This window comes from Chrysochloris asiatica, unplaced genomic scaffold (genome assembly GCF_000296735.1).
Source record: "Chrysochloris asiatica unplaced genomic scaffold, ChrAsi1.0 scaffold00318, whole genome shotgun sequence".
NCBI classification, from domain to species: Eukaryota; Metazoa; Chordata; class Mammalia; order Afrosoricida; family Chrysochloridae; genus Chrysochloris; species Chrysochloris asiatica.
In genome coordinates this window covers 3,154,458-3,171,205 of record NW_006408836.1, presented here as the reverse complement: position 1 = coordinate 3,171,205, position 16,748 = coordinate 3,154,458, and the positions used below count along the sequence as shown (strand labels likewise).

At 35.7% G+C, this 16,748-nt stretch overlaps 1 protein-coding gene across 1 annotated transcript in view; it reads left to right on the top strand.

The window, feature by feature from the left end:
- LOC102819479 (A disintegrin and metalloproteinase with thrombospondin motifs 6-like) overlaps nucleotides 1-16,748 on the top strand; it is a 530,326-nt gene that overhangs the window by 8,745 nt on the left and 504,833 nt on the right. Inside the window, exons 2-6 of the mRNA XM_006875298.1 lie at nucleotides 1,664-1,719; nucleotides 2,217-2,385; nucleotides 11,337-11,548; nucleotides 12,453-12,536; nucleotides 13,035-13,180. Of these exons, the coding sequence (XP_006875360.1) occupies nucleotides 1,664-1,719; nucleotides 2,217-2,385; nucleotides 11,337-11,548; nucleotides 12,453-12,536; nucleotides 13,035-13,180 (667 nt within the window). The remainder of the gene's footprint in view (nucleotides 1-1,663; nucleotides 1,720-2,216; nucleotides 2,386-11,336; nucleotides 11,549-12,452; nucleotides 12,537-13,034; nucleotides 13,181-16,748) is intronic.

Below are 16,748 nucleotides of genomic sequence, written 5' to 3'. Positions count from 1 at the left end.
AGTGCTGATCCTACAGCATCACACCAAGAGTCCCTGGGTTTACTAGCACATTGTTAATATACCTATTGCAGTAATTCATGCCCAGGTATGGAAGATTATGTTATATCTGCTAGTTGTTGCATTTGATTTAGGTACAAAAACAAACAATGTTGAAAATCACATGAGGTTACTATGGGTTTTTGTTTTTTCATCTCTGCTCATTTCATGTAAGCAGCTGTCAACTTCATCTACAAGTTACAGCAACTCTGATTATGTCTTGTCTTCCCAAATATGTGGTACTGAACACACATTTCCTTAAACAGAATCATAAAGGTATAAAATTAAAAGGGACATTAACGATTATCTAGACTGGAGGGTTTGAGCTTTTTAAAGCAGTAAAATCCTTTTCTCAGCTGAAATGTTATGTGGAAAGTTAATATATAAATTAATAAAAGTATAGCCGATGTTCCTGAGTCCTGGAATCCAAGCCCTGTAGGTCTCCCTTTGTTGTCTGGGGCCATCCCCTGAGGGTACTTCTATGGAACCCAGAGGGCTCCCTAGAGTGCTGCTTTAAAACCCCTAATTTAGACTAACCCTTTCATTTTTCTAGCTGAGGAAATAGGCCCTGAGAATTTGTGTTTTATCCAGCTTTAGAGAGCAGTCCTCACATGTAACAGGAAAGCACTATTAGACAAGGGTGAAAGTTATCATTTCTGATGCAGATAACTTTTGCTATCTCATTTCTTTTCATTAGCAAAAATTTATTTGGTATAACTACTACTTGTACAATATTTTCTTTGGCTATAATTGATTCAAAGAAATATAAGATATAGCCCTTTGCCTTAAGGAATGAAGTAGTCTAAGCGAGAAGGTGAAACATGCAGTTGAAAATTTAAATACAGAATTTAGAATACAACATCAAGATTAAAGATGTAACAAAGCAATGTGGAATTAATTGATATGAAATGGTAATAAGCATTGTTGTTGTTATTGTGCCGCTGAGTCAGTTCTGACCCAGAGCGACCCTGAACAGGGTTTCCAAGGCTGTAAATCTTTATGGGAGCAGAACGCCTCATCTTCTCCAACGGAGCAGCTGGTAGTTTCGAACTGCTGACCTTACGTTTCACAGCCGATTCGTAACCACTATGCTACCAGAGCTCTATTAGTTGGAGCTAATAGGAAGGTCCTGTTGACTCTGACTCATAGTCACCTTGTATAGGGTTTCTGAGGAGCAGCTGGTGGGTTTGAACTGCCAACTTTTTTGCTCACGGTTCAGTGCTGATCCTACAGTGCCACACCAGGAGTCCATAGGAAGGTGTAGCTATTCTCACTGGGCTAGAGAATGTTTTAAAGAATTAATATGACAACTGGGTAGGAATGGGATTGTTTGAATTCTGTTAGAATTCTAGTTCTTTCATATCCACCTCTATATGCGGGGGCTTCAAAAAGTTCTTGCAAAATTCTATTATCTTTTCATTCCAGTTTTCAATGAAATTTTTAACTGCCCTTGTAGAATCTTGGGTAGATTCTTAACCTCTGAGTCTGTTGCTTGCTTCATCTGCAAAATTGGGATTAAGGAAACAATTAATTAGCTACATTGTTTGTAACAGATAAACCTCAAAATTTCAGTGACTTATCCGAATAGAATTTTTTTCTGTCTTATATTAGTGTCTGTGTCAGACAGTGTTCTACAAGGTTACTCGGGGATCCAGTTTCATTGTGCTTTACCTTTTACTTCTGGTAGGTAGGTCCTTGGAATTTTAAACCTTTAGTCAGCATTTGTGAAAGAAAGAGTGGGGAATACCACTGGAGAAGTTTTTAGGATTAGGTGTGAAATTGGTTTACAACACTGTCCATTTTCTAGTAACCAAAGCTTAGTTATAAAGCTATATGTAAATACAGAGGACGTAGTTAAGTTGTGTGCACAATTTGGAAAGAAAAACAAAATTTAGCGAACATTTTGAGGTCTCTGCTACCTCACAGAGTTGTTGGGAAGATTGGATGGAGTAATTTATTGAGGTATGTAGGTATTTAATCAACCTTTTAAAATAATAGTTAACTTTATAATATATTGCTGAATACAGATAATTAACTACTATTATTAGCATGTGTTCTATTAACATGTGTTTTAACCTCTTTTTGGGGGGAGGTATCAATTTGCTTTTGATTCTTGGTTATAATGACAATAACTTACATTTAATTCTTCTTAGTAAATTCTTTGTTTCTTTCCCTTTTAGCATGGTGTTATTGCTACAGAAGATGAAGAATATTTTATTGAACCTTTAAAGAATACCACAGAGGATTCCAAGCATTTTAGTTATGAAAATGGCCATCCTCATGTTATTTATAAAAAGTCTACCCTTCAACAACGGCATCTGTATCATCATTCTCATTGTGGGGTTTCGGGTAAGTAAGTGAGCAGCAGTTAGAAAGCATTATATTACATTATATTGCTGATTTCTCTTCTGGAAAATATAGTAAGACTACTAATATAAGTATGTGGGAAATAAAATTATGAAGTACAGACTCCTCTTAAAAGATATCACCTACTAGTGTTCTCATTCCAATTTTGAAACTCTTTGAGAAGTCTTTAAAATAGAGATCACTGTTAAATTTGAAGGGGGGAAAATAGCACCCTTATTTTATCCAGTTCAAAAAAAAAATCCTTATTTTATTCAGTTACAGCTTCATGTGTGGGCGTTCCTATTATTGTACTTCAGTGCTACTTGGCTAGTCTGTTTTTTCATCCCACTACCAAGAATCCAAGCTGTTGACCATGACAGTGTATCTTAAGGAAGTATTCTAAGGTAGTGATAGCATCAAGTTAGGGTACTATAAGAATGATAGTGTGACTATGGGTGTATGTGTGTGTTGTGTGCCATCAAGTCTGTTTCTACTCATATGACTCAGGATAGGGCTTCCAAGAGCGCCTTCTTCTTGTTAAGTGCCGTTGAGTTGGTTCTACTTATAGTGACCCTATGTAAGGTTTCTAAGGAGTTTGAAACTGGTGGGTTTGAACTGCCATCTTTATAATTAGCAGTCCAGTGTTTACCCTACAGTGCCACACTGGGTTTAAATGGCCAACCTTGTGGTTATGAGTCTAGTGCTTATCTTGTAGCACCATACCAGGGCTCAGGAATGCATAGTTGTTGTTGTTAAGTGTCATTGAGTCCAATCTAATTTATAGAGACACTATATAGCATTTCTGAGGAGTGGCTGGTGGGTTTGAACTGCCAACTTTGTGGCTAGTAGTCCAGTGTTTATCCTACAGTGCCGCACAATGACTCTAGGAAAGTATAGTAGAAACAGCAAACCTAAATTTCAATGGTCAAGCAAGGCTTCCTGAAGATGTCACTTCTAAGCAGAGGCCCAAGAGATAAAAGAGGAGGTAGCTGGGCAAAAGGGGGAGGGGAGATGTAGCTAAGAGTGTTCCACAAATAAGAAACACCGTTTACAAAGGTCCTGATCCAAGAGAAAGCATGTTCCATTTCAGGAATTAAAAGTTCATACGACCAAATATTAAAAAGTAGGTTGGTCAGGTAGGGGTTGAGCGAGATGTGAATGACGAAACTGTAGATAAGAAGAGGACTTTTTATAAGGATTTGTAAACTAAGTTTAGGAATTCATTTATCTTAAGTGCACTGGGACCCACTGAAAGGTTTTAGGCAGGAGGGATATGACATGATCAGATTTGTGTTTTAGAAAAATTATACTCTGGCATAGAGTGTGGAGATTGGATTAGAGAAGAACAAGATTAGAATTAAGAAGAACAGTTAGGTAGTGGTTTAGTCTAAAGATGAGAAAACTTAGAGGAATACAGGATATAACGATACATGGTAGAAAGAACTTGGGCTGCGGTGTGACTTTGGACAAATTACCCAACCTCTCTTAGTGATCTTCTCAGGCCCAGGACGCCTTAGTTAGTCAACATGCAGCTAGATTTGCTCTACATGGAACCAGAGGCAAAGTACTTCAGAGATATAGAGGAATGGAATGCATCAGAGAAGTGAAAATATCAAAAGAATACACATTAAATCCTGTATTTTCACATTTTAGCTTTCAGTCAGGGAATGGGAAGATTAGAGATGACTTGAATGCCTGTATAGTTTTATGATGAAGCTAGTCACAAAGGACTGAGCAAGAGAAATTGTAATTATATTAAGGCAAAAAATATTTTTGATGCAGTTTAATAATATTATCAAAAACCTAATGACTTAAACTGCACACTTTTAATAGTTTCTGTGAGTCCTGAGTCCATGCACAGCTGGGTCCTCTGCTTAGGATCTCACCAGGCTGGAATCAAGGTATCAGTCAGGGTTTAGTTCTTGTCTTGAGTCTTAACCCAAAAATCCACTTCCCTATTCTTCTGAACTTTGTAGTACTCAGTTCCATGTTGTTGTAGGATTGAGAATTTTAGGTTTTGATTCACTTGTAATTTCTTGCCATGTACTATATGGCTGCTTGTTTCCTCCAACTCAGCAAGGGAGAGACTAGACAGGGGCTGTAATATTATGTAATCTATTCATATACCCAGAGTCATTTACATCCACTATCTTTGCAGTATTTTGTTAGTTATAAGGAAGTCACATGTCCTACCCACACTCAAAGCGAACGTCTGAACTTCAGGTGGTGAAGTCGTGGGAGCCACCCAAAGAGTCTGCCACTTGGATATAAGGAACACTTTCTAGCTGTGTTCTAGGGGGATATACTATTGAAATAAGAAACAGTATGTTTCTGCATCTACTGACCTTTAGGAATAAAGACACATTTAATTTACATTGTTATTAAGTACTGTTGAGTTGGTTCTGACTCAGTGATACCTAGGCTTTAGATTTTTGAAGGAGTAGAAAGCCTTATCTTCTCATGCATTTAATTTTATTTACATAAGTTTAAAAAATATTCAACTGATACTTCTGTGGTAATTGCCATCTCTTCAATTTCTTAAAATTTGCCCAAATGCAATTTTTAAAAGGGAGAGGCTGAAGTAGTTAGAAAACTAGAACACAGAGCCACTTTGGGTCAAATACCATGGGCTCCAAAAATTTGTGGAAAAATTCCATTATCTTTTCATTCCATTTTTCTGTGAGTTTTTTGAAGTTTTCTTGTATATAATCAATATGAATCTAATTGTGTCTCACTAAATTTTTCAATAAGTGGAGCTAAGAAAGATTTCCTTTCCAATATAAAAATAATGAAAGTGAGGTAGGTATGCAGACACCTCTCCTTATAAGATAGAGATGAGAGTAATATTTGCAAATGTCATAGTATTAAAAGTTTTCCTCTCTATTGAAGTACCAACTGTCTAAAAAAATAAAGGATAAACTACAATTCCCACTAAAATGTGGTTTAAAGCAATTTATGCTGGCATTCTGATCTTGCAACTCACTCTAGTGACACTTCTAGGCTTTGGAAAAGAGATGTTTTAGGTAGTTTTGCAAGTATAAATAGTAAATTGCAAAACTAAATGAAAAAAAAAACCCAACCTTAAACCCTTTTATAATTGTAATTTCTAGAGCAATAGGATTGTCTATCATTAAGATCTTTTTTTTAAAAAACCTTTTTATTGTTAAGTGGGTGAAGATTTCCAGAACAAATCAGTTTTCCATTCAACAATTCACATACATTTTGTTTCATGTCATTGACTGCAGTTTCCACAGTGTAGCATCACGTATCCCACTTTCTCCAAGTTTCCCTTTTCCATTTCTCCTTCTTTCCTAATTCTTGTGAACTTTGTCTTTGCATAAATGCTGCCCTTTTGATTTCAAATGGTTGATTGTACCTCTCTGGTGTTAATTCCTTATAGACCTGTCTGTTACTTGACTGAAAATTGAATCATGGGTGTGAGTTCATTTCCAGACTTAAAGAGCAGTAACCAAGGGCCATAGTCTCAGAGTTTCACCTGTCTTGATTCTACCAGTAAGCCTGGTCTTACTCATGATTTTGAGTTTCGTTCCACATTTTTCTCTCACTCCCTCCAGGAACTTCTAATGTGACCCCTTTCAAAGTTGCTGGTAGGGGTATCTAGACACCATTTAGTTCTTTGGGGATGAAGGTCATGGAGGCTGATGTTCATATGATTCATTAGTTCATTGGAATAATTGTTACCATGCACTTTTGATTTCCTCAATCTTCTTTCCTCCAGACAGGAAGAGACCAATAATAGCACATTACATGGCTATTCCTGAGATTTAAGACCTCAGTTAGTATTAACCAAAGTAGGAAGTCGAACATTGTCTTTGTGGACTGTGTTATGCTAATTGACTTTAGTCCCCCTCAGACTCAGTCACTGAGTCTGTCTCTGAATCCCCAGGCTCAGTGACTCATTGCCTCAAGGTGTTTAATTATGTCTAAGAAGTTTTCATAACTTTGCCTTTGTATGCTTCACCATATTCATGGATATATTTGCAGCAAAGAAAAATATACATGTAGAAATATCCTCTGTCAAGCCTATATATTGTTGTTGTTGTTGTTAAGTGCCGTCAAGTTGGTTCCGACTCAGAGCGACCCTGTACAGGGTTTCCGAGGGTGTAAATCTTTACGGGAGTAGAAAGCCTCATCTTTCTCCTGCGGAGCGGCTAGTAGTTTCGAACCGCTGACCTTAAGGTTCGCAGCCCGATTCGTAACCACTACGCTACCAGAGCTCCACATATATATATATATTCATGGATATAGTCCTAGTCCCCCTCCTATACCTGCTCAGGTATGTGTCTATCCATTCATCTTCTAGTAGATCACCATTATTGCAGCATTGTGTGTATAACAGTATTTACCTCTTTGCCTTTAGCTTTTGCACTCTTCCTAGTATCTTCCCCTGCCGCCATCAATTTTTGCTGGTCTCTTTTATATAGTATATTGCCTTTCCCTTCACCCAAGATAATTAATATGAGTTTACCCTTTACTGAAGTTCTTAGGTGCCATAGAACTGGATGCAAATAATTGCAACCCTATGCACAACCAAATGAAACTCTGCTTGGTTTGCACCATCCTAACAACTGTTGTTACGTTTTAGCCCATTGTGGCAGCCACTGTATTAATCCATCTCCTTGGAGGTCTTATTCTTTTTTGCTGACCCTCTACTTTACCAAAGATGCTGTCTTTTACCAGAATCTGGTCCCTCCTGATAAAATGCCCAAAATATGTGACATGAAGTCTTGTCATTATTGCTTCTAAGAGTCATTCAGGCTGTACTTATTCCAAGACAGATTTGTTCATTCTTCTGTCAGTCCATGGTACTTTCAATAATCTTTGCCAATACCATAATTCAAAGCCATCAATTCTTCTATGGTTTTCCTTATTCATTGTCCAGCTTTTGTATGCATATGAGGTGATTAAAGATAGCATGTCTTGATTCAGATTCACCTTAGTTCTCAATGCTTTATCTTTGCTTTAAAAAACGTTAAAGAGGTCTTTTGTAGCAGATTTGTCCAATGTAATATACATCGTTTGATTTCCTGAGTGCTACTTCCATGATTGTTGATTGTGGATTCAACTAAAATGCAATCCTGACAACTACAATATTTTCTCCATTTATCATGATGTTTCTTGGCCCAGTTGTGAAGATTTTTGTTTTCTTGTGGCGCTGTAGGATAAGTGCTCGACCACTAGGTTGGTTTGAACCACAAGGTCAGTGGTTCAAATTTACCAGCCACTCTTCGGGAACCCTACAAGATTTGCTATGGATAGGAACTGACTTGATGGCACTTAACAACAACAACATGGGTTGTAATCCATACTGAAGACTGTATTCTTTGACATTCATCAATTAAGTGCTTCAAGTCCTCTTCATTTTCAGCAAGCAAGGTTGTGTTATTTGAATATTTCAAGTTGTTAATGAGCCTTCCTCCAATCCTGATGCTGTGTTCTTTTTCATGTAGTCTAACCTCTCATATTATTTGCTCAGCATACAGATTGAATAAGTATAGTGAAAGGATACAACCCGGGAGCACATGTTTCCTGATTTAAACCATGCAGTAGCCCTTGTTCTGTTCAAACGACTGTCTCTAAGTTGATGTACAGATTCCTCATGAGAACAGTTAAATGTTCTGAAATTTCGTTATTCATAATTTGTTGTGATTTACACAGTCAACTGCTTTTGCATAGTCACAAAAACACAAGTCAACAGCTTTCTGATATTCTCTGTTTTCAGCCAAGATCCATCTGATGTCAGCCTCATTCCAAGTCCTCTTCTGAATCCAGCTTCAGTGTATGGCAGCTCCCTGTTGATTTATTGCTACACCGTGTTTTGAATTATCTCCAGCAAAGTTTTACTTGCATATGATATAAATGATATTGTTTGATAGTGATTTCCACGTTCTATTGGGTTACATCTTTTTGGAATGGGCACAAATATGGATCTTTTCCAATAGATTTGCCAGGCAGATGTCTTCCAAATTTCTTGGAATAGACCAGTGTTCTTCCAGCACTGCATCAGTTTGTTGAAGCTTTTCAATTGATATTCTTTCAATTCCCGGAGTCTTGCTTTTCTCCAATGCCTTCAGTGCAGCTTGGACTTCTTCCTTCAATAATATTGAACATGTGGTACTTCCTGAAATGGTTGAATGTTGACCACTTCTTTATGGTACAGTGACTCTGTGTATTCTTTCCATCTTCTTTTGATGCTTCCTGAATCATTCAATGTTTTACCCATGTTGTTGTTGTTGTTAAGTGCCATTGAGTCGATTCTGACCCATAGCAACCCTGTATAGGGGTTCCAAGGAGCAGCTGGTGATCTTGAACCATCCATCTTGCAGTTCAAACAACTTTGCAGTCTGACCATTGGCCTACAGCACCATATTGCAAGTTGAATCTTGAAAAATTTTCAATTCTTTCAGCATGAGAAATGCTGAGCATGCTCTTTCCTTTCAGTTTTCTAATTCCAGGTCTTTGCACATTTCACTATAATACTTTGTCTTCTTGAACTGCTCTTTCAAATTTTCTCTTCAGCTTTTTTACCTCATCATTTTTTCTAGCTGCTTTTGCTACTCTATATTCAAGAGTAACTTTCAGAGTTTTTTCTGACATCCACTTTGGTAATTTTTCTTTTTTTTAGTGACCTTTTGCTATCTTCATGTATGGTGTTCTTGATGTCATCCCACAAGTCCTCTGGTCTTCAGTTACTGGTGTTCAATGTATCAGATCTTTTCTTGAGATAGTCTCTAAATTCAGGTGGGCTATATTCAAGGTGGGTTCCTAGTATGGTGCTGTAGGATCAGCAATGAACTTCAAATCTACACTTCAAACCCACTAGCTGCTCCATGGAAACCCTAAATAGGGTTGCTGTGAGTCAGAACCGACTTGATGGCTTTTAACAACAAAAATAATACTCAAGATAGTATTTTGTCTCTCATGGATTTGTTTTAATTTTCTTCAGCTTCAACCAGAACTTGCACATGAGCAAATGATGGGCTATTCCACAGTTGGCCCCTGGCCTTGTTTTGGCTGATGATATTAAGTTTTCCCATTGTCTCCCCACAGACGTAGTCAATTTGATTCCTGTGCATTCCATCTGAGAAGATCTAGGTGTATAGCCATTGTTTATGTTATTGATAAAGATATTTTCAATGAGTAAATTGGTCTTTCAAAATTAGATTATGTGATCTTCAGCATCAAGGCCATATTTTCCAGCTGCCCATCCTTTTTGTTTCCAACCTTTGCATTCTAATCACCAATAATTATCAATACATCTGGATTGCATGTTTGATCAATTTCAGACTGGAAAAGATGGTAGAATCCTTCAGTTTCTTCATAATTCGCTTTTGTAGCTGTTTCATAAAGTTGAATAATAATTGTTTTAACTGGATTTTCTGGTTGTTTTTGCTGTTGTTAAGTGCCATCAGTCGAATTGGTTCTGACTCATAGTGACTCTGTATAGGGTTTCCAAGAAGTGGCTCGTGTGTTTGAACTGCTGACTTTTCAGTTAGCAGTCTAGTACTTATCCTACAGCACCACACAAGGACTTCCAGGTCTTTCTGGTAGGCAAATTGATATTATCCTATCACAGGCAGCATTAAACGTCTATGTAAATCTTGAAATGTTCAACCCTTTAGTTAGAAATTTATCCATTCTTCATCTCTCACCCCTGGTAATCATCAAATAATTTTTCCTTTTAATGTGAAAACGTTTTCTTAATTTTTAATAATAGTGGTGTCATACAATATTTATCATTTTGTGATGGACTTATTTACTCAGCATAATGTCCTCCAAATTTTTTCATGTTATATTATGCTTCAGTAATTCATCATTATTCTTTAATGTTGAATGTTTTTCCACAGTGTACATGCACCATAGTTTATTTATCATTAAGATTTTTTAAATAAGAGTATCCTGGTGCGGTGCTATGGGTTTAAGGTCAGTTTGAACCTCAAGGTTGGTAGTTCAAGCTCACCAGCAGCTCCTTGGAAACCCCATACAGGATCGCTATGAGTTGGAACTGTCTCGATGGCACTTAAATCAACAACGTCTTTAAAATAAAAGCTCAAAAACACTTTAAGAACAAACTTTGCAATTTTAATTTTCTCCATCAGAACCGCTTTATGTTGCTTCTAAAGTGAATGCTCTTGTTGCTTTTAAATAACTTTAAATGATTTTTATAGCATATATAAAACTGGAAGAATTATAATATAATTGCTCACTTTAATAATATGGAATGATTATTTGAAAAACACTTTTATTAAGTAATTAGTTTCTTAGATTTATTTTATTTATTTTCTTGAACAGTTGAACATTCTTAAACCAAATGCAAACTATTGCTGTTGAGTCCACTCAAATTCATAGCAACCCTATAGGAGAAAAGCGAACTGCCCACCAAGTTTTTAAGGCTATAAATCTTTACAGGAAGAGACGGCTGCATCTTTCTCTCACAGAGCAGCTAGTGGGTACAAATGCTGACTCTTTGATTAGCAGCCTCCTAGCACTTTCACCAAGGAGCTCTGGTAGCGTAGTGGTTACGAATCGGGCTGTGAACCATAAGGTCAGCTGTTCGAAACTACCAGCTGCTCCGCGGGAGAAAGATAAGGCTTTCTACTCCCGTAAAGATTTACACCCTCAGAAACCCTGTTACAGGGTCGCTATGGGTCGGAACCGACTCAATGGCACTTAACAACAACAACAACAGCACTTTCACCACTCCGTCCCCAGTGCTTCTTAATTGAATATTACTGAAGTTTAATATGATTTCAGAAGCGTAACTATTTTGAAAAAAAATTAAATAAGTTTATTATTTTCACTTCTTTGTTATCTTTACTTCCTTTACTTTGAAAAATCTTAGTATGTTTGAGACTTTATGAGTCTTTATGAAAGATCTATAAATAAATAAGTCTAATTAATGAACTCATCTGAATTGTTTATTTTTATTGTAGATCTCACAAGAAATGGCAAACCTTGGTGGCGGAATGAGACATCTGTTTTGACTTCTTTACTACCAATTAATAACTCCTATGTACGTCACAGACAGAAGAGATCTGTAAGCATTGAGCGGTTTGTGGAGACATTGGTTGTGGCAGACAAAATGATGGTGGGATATCATGGCCGGAAAGACATTGAACATTACATTTTGAGTGTAATGAATATTGTAAGTTTGATCCCTCTGTGTAATATTGTACTTAATAGCTTGTTGTGGTTTTTTTATTCATTAGTGTCATAGAGTTTTATTGCAAGTATAGTCAATCACCATTATTCTGTCACCCTATATTTATAAATTTACCTTTTTGCAAAAATTTATTTGTAACTCCAAAATCATTATTGGTAGACATTTTGAGATCCTTTACAGATATGCACATGCACCGAACTGTAAGAAACTTGATTTGCCCAATAGGCCCATTCTCTGCTAAGATTGAATAAAGGCTGGTTTGGTTTTAGCTTAATTCAGTGTTCATAGTAATTCTACAGAACATAACTACCTAGAATAATGAGAATCAACTGTATATAATGAGTTTAGCAATTCACTCCTCTAACAAGAGAAATAGCTGATCTATTAATGTTTCAGATTGATAGAAAATAAATTTAAAGGAGACTTTAGTGTCCATTTTCAGACTTTTTAGATGGGTCAGGTTAAGTCTTTAAGAGATATTTATTAACTCACCCTCTAGTTATTATATTGTACTTCAACTATAGAAGAAAATATATTTTGAGGTAAATTAGTATAATAAACCTTTATTTGAAGAGGTTTTGAGGCTAGAGTTCTAAATGATATGCATACTGGCTAAATTGATTAAAAAATTGTAATGTTGCTAAGTGTTGTCGAATCGGTTCTGACCCATAGCGATCCTATATAGGGTTTCCAAGGAGCAGCTAGCTGGTGAGTTTGAAGTGCTGACCTTGCAGTTCAAAGCAATGATGCAGTCATCCCATAGTGCCACACCAGGACACCAAAAATATTGTATTGCTACTTTTTAAAGAAAAAAAAAAAAAAATTCAAGCCATCACTGTATGATTTTTGTCTGACTTTGTGTCTTTTCTTATTTTCTGGAGGTCAGGTTGCCAAACTTTACCGTGATTCCAGCCTAGGAAACGTTGTGAATATTATAGTGGCCCGCTTAATTGTTCTCACAGAAGATCAGGTAAGAATGGGTTCGCTTCTTAATCTAAAAAATTTAACATATAGGATAAAGAATTATATATTATAAAAAATATGTTTTATTGATCCTCCTAGGAAGTTTTAGTTAAGTATGATTTTCAACTGTAAGCATTTAAGATTTTAATCAAGCTTTAGATAGTTTATAAGAATATACCTCTTATGTCAAGTTAAGGCTTTATATATATATATATATGTTTTACATTTCAATGTAAGGAAGAACATTTGCATGGCAAACTATAATGTTTTGTATGCTGATAATCTTATATATAGCCACTTTATTACTGCTGGAGCTAGAAAAAATATCTGTTCAATAATACACTAAATGAACTCTAGGTCAGATTTTACAGAGATAAAAATTGGCAAGAGACTATTCCTAGAAACGACTGCTTCTAATTATAGTCCCACTTTAGTCTTCAAAAGTTTTAACAACTGACCTTAGTAATTTCTTTGGAACATTTCTGGTATGCATGTTGTGTTGCAGCCAAACTTGGAGATAAACCACCATGCAGACAAGTCCCTTGATAGCTTCTGTAAATGGCAGAAATCCATTCTCTCTCACCAAAGTGATGGAAACACCATTCCAGAAAATGGGATTGCCCACCACGATAATGCAGTTCTTATTACTAGGTATGGTTTAATGCAAGTATTTTTCTTTTGTTTGTTGTGTTTGTTTATAGTATAACTGTAGTTGGCTCTATCTAAAGCCTCATTCAGGTAATTAGTAGAAAAAGCAAAATGATAATGTATCATTCACCATTGAGAAAGAATGTGTCATGCCATTACTGTGTTTATCAAATACGAAAAAAAGATAAGGTTAAAATTTGACTTAGAAATTTAATAAATATCTTTCCTTATGCTGGTGGGGTCTGTTAATAAGATTTGATTGGAAATATATATATATAACTTGTTAATTGAACAAAAAACTAAAACGTAATTTAAAAAATATAGGAAAATAATAAGTTTTAAAATAAAGAGTTACAAAATAAATGAACTATTCTTACTCCTAAATTATATTAAAGCTTGTTAGGAAGAAATGATCAGTTATAAAATTTATTTAAGAGAATGTTTGGTTTTAAAAGGTTTAAACTAAGAGGTATGGATATAAAGAAAGAAAACAAATTTTTTATATATTGATCAGCTCGATTATGACTACAGAATGATGTCCTAATAAACTTATATACTGCTTCCCAGTTTTATAAAACTGCATTCAGATCCATTTTACTCTTAACTGCTGAACAACTCTGTGAAGTAGATTTCACTGTTACCATTTTTAATAACAAGGAATGAGGAAACTGGTTCAAAATAAATAGTTAAATAATGAAAGAGTAGGCCTCAAACTCAAGTTATCCTGTGCTCTTTGATTATAATATGTTACCTGTTTTAGTATTTTTATTCTTATGTTTGGTGGCGCTGTAGGATAGGCACTAGACCAAGAATTTGGTTTGAACTGCAAGGTTGGTGGTTCACACTCATTAACTGTTGCTCAGAAATGCTATATAGGGTCACTATGAGTTGGAACCAACCCCACAGCACTTCACAACAACAAAGCTGGCTAGAAACAGTATGTTGAAATCATTTTCAAATAAGTGTGCTTTTTGGCCTCTGATCACAGTTTAAAAATAGAAATAAATGAAAACAACAGCAAACAAACAATAAACAATTTGGAAGCATTATTCTTTCTTGGCCTTTGTTACCTTGTTTATTTGTTTTAATTTGTGAGACTGTATTTAACATATACTTTACTGTGGCAGACTCATTTATGCTACAAGGTCAACAGTTCAAACTCTCCAGCCACTCCTTGGAAACCCAATTACAGGGTCCCTATAAGTCAGAACCAATTCAACGGCACTAAACAATAACAATGACAAGTTCTATGGAGAAAGGGTAAAGTAAAGTTGATCTTAATTATTTATAGATTTTATATTTGCAGCTTCACCTGTTTGCTAAAATTAAATTGTACCCCCCAAATCAATGCTTGTGGTGCTTTTATGACCATTTTTGGACATACAAAGAATGTAGAAAAATTTGTGTCACCTGACATGCTAATTCTTAGTTGAAGTTGAACAAGGTGACAATCTTCCTTCTTTCAGCTCTAATAGTGTAAGCAAGTGTCCTTTTTACTGTATGTTTAGTGCCACATTTCTCATATTTTTGTGCTTTTTGTTAGTAATTTCACTACTTAAAATCACTCCCAAACATAGTGCCCAAATACTGTGTAGTGTTCCTAAGCATAAGAAGGCTGTAATGGTCCTTCAGAGGAAAATAGGTGTGTTAGGTAAGCTTTGTCTAGGCAATAGTTTTTGTGCTGTTGACCATGAGTTCATGTTAATGGAGCAATAATATGAAGAAGCACACATACATCAAGGTTGTATATTGATTGATTGATGTTAAGTGCTGCTGAGTTGGTTTCCAGGGAGCGGCTTGGCGGATTTGAACTTTGCGGTAAGCTGTTCAGTGCTTATTCTACAGATCAGAGGCTTTCAGGAAACTGTATTTCCCCTATGAGCAGTGATTTAATATTTACTAATTGAGTGTTTTCAGCAGCTTTGTAGAATATGACTACTGTGAATAGCAAGAACTGAATATATTTGGGATCTGAATCTCGAGACTCCGTAAGGAAGTGTGGATTTGATTTTACTTATTAAAAAATTTCTTGTTAACTTAATTACAAGTTAAAATTTCTGAACTTATTATTATTATTTAATAGCTATACTTTCTTTAATTGACTTTATCTACCACACTTCATAAGCCAGAAGATTTTGTTTATGTCATACTTGTTGACTAACATCAACATTATGGTGATATCAACATTATGTTCTATATTTATATATGTTGTTATATCAATCTGACAAATACTGCAATTCGTTAGAGTCTTGTAGTCTGGAATGATGCCCGAGTAGATGAGAGTGCTTCAAAATTCATGGAAAACTCCTTTCTTTTAAATTATAATTTTCCACGAACTCATATTTAAATAATTAAAAAAAATTGGAAACTGTAAAAATGTAGAAATCTTTGTGTAAAAATATATATGCAAATGATTGGTGTCAGTGAGATTGCCAAAGGCAAATATTATATATGATTAGCAAAATGATCACACTTACATTGGTTTTCTGTATTTATATTTGTAAAAACCTACCTTTCCTTAAAAACTCAAAATACAGTGGACTCCTGATACTTCACATTTCATTATTGGATCTTCTGCATCAAATGACAAAACTTATACCAAGAGTGCACATAAGTATTCACATAGTGAGAAACAACTTGGCAGTCAGCCAGCATTTCTTTGTACCGACTAAAGGCCAAACTAGTACCAGAAATGATCTCAAGATTTATTAGGACAATAGTTAGTTCAAGGAGCTCATATCTCATTATTTTGGATTGGTTGTGTAATGCAGCTTAGAAAATGTCTCTTGGTGCATTGGTACATTTTACATGATTATTTAATGATAACCCAATGAATTTATATATTGTCTTCCAGTTTTACAAAACTATGTAGATCCATTTTCTTCCTAATTGCCCCCAAATTCTGTAAAGTAAATATCATTGCTATTACTTGAGAACTTCAAAAAGTTCCTGATAAAATGGAATTAAAAGATAGTGGAGCTTTTCCACGAACTTTTTGAGTTCCCCCTTGTGTTTTTGCCATGTTACAAATGAGGAAATTGGTTCAAAATACCTAAATAACTTGCTTAAGATCATTCAGCTAGTAGATGAAAGCACAGGGCTCAAGCCCAGGGGATCCTGTGCTCTTAGATTATATTTTGCTGTTTTAGTATTTTTATACTTTAATTGTGGTTGGGTGAAACATGCTGAATTCATTTTCAGATAACTGTACCTTTTAAAATTATTATTATTTATTTATTTTTTGATGTTTTATTGTAAATTATGTGATATGGGAGAACATTAGTTTTACATTCATCCTATTGTATATTGTTTCATTCCCATGCTTACAATCCCCTCCAGACATCATCAACCAACCAAAAAGTATACACTACAAGCCTGCCCCCTGGTCGCCAGCACACAGCGCCTCTCTCTCTCTCTCTCTGTGCCTAAAGTCCCCAACTGCGCCATCTCTCCACGTCATTGTCTCTGCCTCCATCTCAGGCATCACTGCTTCTCTGGGTAGGGTCCTGCTCTCCGCTCTTCTCCCTTGATGGTCCCAGGGACCTCCGCTCCTAGACTGAAAAGTTAATCA